Source organism: Centropristis striata, chromosome 17 (assembly GCF_030273125.1).
Source record: "Centropristis striata isolate RG_2023a ecotype Rhode Island chromosome 17, C.striata_1.0, whole genome shotgun sequence".
In the NCBI taxonomy this organism is placed as follows: Eukaryota; Metazoa; Chordata; class Actinopteri; order Perciformes; family Serranidae; genus Centropristis; species Centropristis striata.
The window spans coordinates 31,293,145-31,298,441 of NC_081533.1; the positions used below are offsets into that span (position 1 = coordinate 31,293,145).

The 5,297-nt window shown below is 35.4% G+C and overlaps 1 protein-coding gene across 1 annotated transcript in view; it reads right to left on the reverse strand.

The window, feature by feature from the left end:
- Nucleotides 1–2,498: 2,498 nt before the first annotated feature.
- The window catches only part of nfxl1 (nuclear transcription factor, X-box binding-like 1), a 27,823-nt gene continuing 25,024 nt past the window's right edge, over nt 2,499–5,297 (reverse strand). The window contains exons 24-25 of the mRNA XM_059355358.1: nt 5,256–5,297; nt 2,499–3,181 (exon numbers count right to left, since the gene is read on the reverse strand). The exon at nt 5,256–5,297 is cut by the window's right edge and continues 12 nt beyond it. Of these exons, the coding sequence (XP_059211341.1) occupies nt 2,975–3,181; nt 5,256–5,297 (249 nt within the window). The 3' untranslated portion in view covers nt 2,499–2,974. The remainder of the gene's footprint in view (nt 3,182–5,255) is intronic.

The following is a 5,297-nucleotide window of genomic DNA, read 5'->3' on the forward strand; positions in this document are numbered from 1 at the left end:
AGATAAAGAATCGTATGATTTGGGGCGTGGCTACCTTTGATTGACAGGTCACTAACAAGGCGAGTCGTCATCAGGAGAGAAGCAGAACAATGCTTATCCACGGCAATGTGGCAATGAAGTTATGGTTTGGTCTCATAACTTTGAACTTTTCACTGTATTTTCACTTAATGACAGTTCATTTGAACGTTTTGTTCATTAAATGTCTTGTTCAGCGTTTGGTTGGACTAACAGACACTCCAAGGAATCGATGGTTAGTTTTCTGAGGTAAGTAATGTACATTTTGTTTTTGTTTTTTGCAAACGTTTTTTGCAGAGTAAGTTTGTTTTCCGTGTGAAACACAAGATTCAAAACACCATTTTATTAATTAAATACTCATTTTTATAGTTTTTGTAAAGAATGTCAAAGATATGGAGCTATTGAACAGGAAACCTGATTTACTCAACTTTGGTCTCTGGGATTGAAATAAAATTACGTTATTGTTGACATTTTAAATTCACGTTTTCTTGTTTTTTGTAATTTAAAAAAGTCTAAAATATGGAGCTAATTTAGATATTTTATTGTATCTGTTCAGACTGTCAAAAACAAAAATAAGCTAATAAAATTTTGAACATTTTCTTTATTGAATAAATAAATTTTACTGTTTCACATATGGAGATTATTTCATCATCCATAAAATGCTCTGATTCACTTATTCCATTACTGAAACTTAAAATATATTTATGAGATTTTAATGTTATAAAAGCAACAGTGGTGACAGGAAGTAGAACAGATCGGGTCTCAGGCTTTAAACTACCGTCACTAAATGTTCATCTGAGCACAAACTGGAAACATTTGCTCAAACTAGAGATTTAAAGATTCTACAAATGAGATCCAGCTTTAAAAAAAAAAAGAGCGAAAAGCTGAAAGTTAGAACTAAAGAAGAGATGAATGTCTTCGTACTGATGCAGTATTAGAGTCGGGCTCCATTCATTCCTATGAAAGGATCCTGGCTGCTCATTTTAAAAAAGTATGAAGCTGCCAAGGAGCCAAAATCTGAGAAAAATGGAAAAATGAAAAAGGTAATCTTCAGTGATAATCCCTCAGAATATTACTAGAACATTTTACCTATTTAAACTCAAACACAGAAATATAAAACTATAATATGGCTGTAAATCACTGATCGATAAGTTTTAAAGCATATTAAATAGATACTAGAAAATTTCCTCTGGGGAAATTCTGAAAGGGCCACAGGGGCTACTGCCGGTGTGTGTACACTATGATGAGATTCTTTAGAGATTTCAAACAATTAATACCAGTAATGTTATGATACTATATAATATACAAGGAGCACACCTACAACAAGCATTTCTTTTCAAGTATTTGAAAAGGAGTGTGCGCGCTAACACTCGCATGTGTGTGTGCACGCGTACGTGTACCTGTAACTGTAATCACATTAAAGGTTCAAAGGCAATCAGAGCAGAGCAATCAACAGAATTAACTGCAGCTGTCCAATATTCCGACACAGTGACAGCAGCCAGAGGTGGACAGACTGGAATTTCTCTAGGTGAAATTATGCCGGAGAAGTAGACGTTTAAAAATCTCCAATTATTGTTCTTTTTGCTCATTTTTTTTCAGCCGTCCCATTCACTTCAATGCAAAATTGTGGGCAGAAAAATTTGTATTCCGTAGGGAAAAGTAATAGCACACCGATCCCGATCAAACCGCACGTTTTGATATATAATTTGATACAAATTATATATCACAACTAGTAGCGGGACGAAATTGTGTCCGGAAGAGGAAGAAGAAAAAATCCACAGTATAACAATAGTGCTTGGTGTGATTGCCCCGTGTCCTTAATTAGAGTGGGACATTAAGCTGTTTTCTCTGTTGATATGAAGTTCCTCCTGAGGGACTGTGAGGACTGTGAGGACCTGGAGGAACAGCACCCCCCCTCTGTCAGCTGCTGCAAACACACCAGACTCACCACCGAGCTGACAAGTTCTCACATTAATACATGAATAACAGGTCATTTAATGTACCAAAATATTAAAAAATAATCTTTATTCAGTTACCTTTCTTAAAATTCCCAGTTTATTAACTATCCTACTGAAATTTCCTTTTTATTTTTATATTAATATCTAAGTTTAGTGATTTTCTGCCCATTATTGATCATTTTTAGTATTACTTTATGTATGAAGACAATAATCCAGAAAAAAACATGGGGGAAAATCCAAAAGGCAAAATAACAAAAAAAAAAAAAAAGGTAAACAAAAAGATTAATTACATTAAAATTATAACTGAAAGAGATATATAACAGGGAAGTAAATAAAAAGGGGAATTAATACAAAGGAAAATAAAAAACCTAATAAAAATAAATATATACATTTCAGATTGTATCACTTACTACATACATGTATTTTTTTTAAATATGTTTGGTACATTTTATTATGTATTATTCAATAATTTTGGCATCTGAATCAATTTAATTTAAATAAATAAATAAAGGACAAACCTTCATGTTCAGTTGGAGGACACACGGATCGTTTATACATTTTATTGTTCAAATACTTGAGGAAAAAAAACAAAAAGAAAAAAAACTTTACCGAACATCAAAACCTTTTTTTCAAACATTTCATGAGCAAAATAAAATATTTATTTTCTGATGGTTTCCACAATGAAACATCAGAACGTCAACAAACAGAAACTTAAACAACATCAACAGATTTCTGCAAGTTGTGACTAAATTACTGAGGATGAACTTTTTAATAATACCAATTAAAAACTTGTTCAGACTCGAGCTGAATCTGATGTTTTGAAAACTCAGCTCTAGTTTGATGAATTATTCAAATTAAAGTAGTTTTCTGTTTGTCGGCTCTTTATCGAAACTCAGGAACCACTTTGTTCATTTCTAATCCCCCTAAATCAAAACTACGACAAAGATTTAATAGAAGTAAAACAGAACAGACAGGTGGTCTGCTGTGGTCAGGGGGCGTGGTCAGGGGGCGTGGTCAGGGGGCGTGGCCAGGAGGTAGTAGGCGGCGGCGGCCAGCAGAGCTCCGCCCAGCGGGACGAGGACGGCGGCGGCGCACCTTTTCCACCACCTCGCCCCCCTCCCCCCCTCGTCCACCTCCTCCCTCCTCCCCCTCTTCTTATTCCTCCGACCTCCTCGCTGCTGACGCTTCTCGAACGCCTCCAGCTCCTCCTGAAAACATCAAAACAATAACAATTAATGACACGTTTATAAAGATTTAATGAGTGTGATTATAGTGAAGCTCCACTTTATTAAAGCTTGAGATAAAGATTTAGTCCGGCGGCTTAGGACCAGATTTAAGAAGAATGGAGACACGTCGGACAAAAGCACCACATTTTTTCCACATGCTCTCCATCACCATAGGTTTCAATTTTTGGTAGGAGCCACTTCATCAAGATTGCGGATAGGAGATGGCAGCCATATAAAGTCTATGAGAACCAGTATATCTTCCAAGTCACTTAGAAGGTCAATCTTGGTGTCAAAATCTAAATTGTCTGGGTCAAAGAATCATTTAAAGCTATTGAGAATATCACTAGATGACTCACTGTAAATAATTTGTTGATCAAGATCTGACATGAGATGAAAGCGTTCCCTTGATTTTTTTTAGCAGTGTACATTGCAGCTAATCCGCACTCTCCCATGAACATGACTCCAAATATTTTCAGCTCAGGATTCCCTGCTGCAGCACTTGCAGACCTACCAGTCTGGGTGAAAATGAACATATCTGATCAAATAATCATCTATTGATATTCTCAATAGCTTTAAATGATTTCTTGACGCAGAAAATGTAGATTTTGACACCAAGATTGACCTTCGAAGTGGCTTGGAAGATATAGCATTTCTCATAGACTTTATATGGCTGCCATCTCCGATCCACAATCTTGATGAAGTGGCTCCTACCAAAAATTGAAACTTATGGTGATGGAGAGCATGTGGAAAGAATTTGGTGCTTTTGTCTGGCGTGTTCCCTTTATTTGGCTAAGCCGCCTGACTAATTGTTATTAAGGCTTATACCATGAACTTATTAATGCTTCTATAGTGTTAATAAGCTTAAATATTGTGTCAGTGAGGATCAACAACACAGTTGTTGTCATATAAAGTACAGATCCTTATTACTATCAAATTCAAAAATTCACAAAAACTTATTTTACACGTGACCTGCTGTAGGTTTCTGGATGATTGCTACATATATATTCTTATCACATATACAGTCATGGAAAAAATTATTAGACCACCCTTGTTTTCTTCATTTTCTTGTTCACTTTAATGTCTGGTACAATTAAAGGTACATTTGTTTGGACAAATATAATGATAAACAAATCTTGTAACTGGGGGATTTCAAGTAAATTTGACAATTTGACAAGAAAAATAAGCTCAATTAGATGTTGTGATTGCTCTGTCTAATCATGTAATCCATCTCTTGTGTTTCTTTTAGTGTGTGACTGTATTTTATTTGTTTTTTATGTGTTTAGCACATTTTGCTTTTGTGCTGCCGTCTTGGCCAGGTCACTCTAGGAAAAGAGGTTTTTAATCTCAATGAGTTTTTTTCACCTGGTTAAATAAAGGATATTGATTGAAAATAGCTCATGAGAGTTTAATATAAGAGCTGATATCTAGCCATTTTCCATGTTTTTTTTTGATAATAACCAAAATCATTAGAAAACCATGGAAAATGGGTGGTCCAATATTTTTTTCCATGACTGTAGATATATTATATAGTACCTCAGTGGTTCAGATCAGAGACAGAAAGTCACACAATAACACAAACTAACTAACAAAAAGGAGTCGCTGCCTCGTCTGTGTTCTTTGAGCTCAAATTGCTGATTTTATTAATGGAGTCTGGTGGCTTTGAAGAGAGTGATATGTACCGCTGTGGACAGGGGCCACAGGTAAATGTACTTTAGTCAATTTAAAAAAAGAAATCATTATGAGCTAAAGTGTAAGTTCTGTTAATACATTTTCACCCATTTACCTTGATGTCAGACAACATTTCCGACAGGATTGAAGCCGTTATCTACGGTCCCTTTAAAGCTGCCAGACTCCATTAACCAAAACAGTCATTTTAGCGTCAGTCGGTCCCAATGTGCTATTTGTTTTTAACTTTATTAACATAAAACAACAAATTTATCAGTTAAGACTCTGGGTTTTTTTTTATTAGAAAGTCATTGAAGTTTACAAATACACTCATTAAATTGTAATTACCGTTTTATCAGCTTATTAACAGAATCAGTGTCTGGACACTCACCTGAAGTTTCTTCTGCTCCTCCTCCTGAGCTGCTTTCTGCTC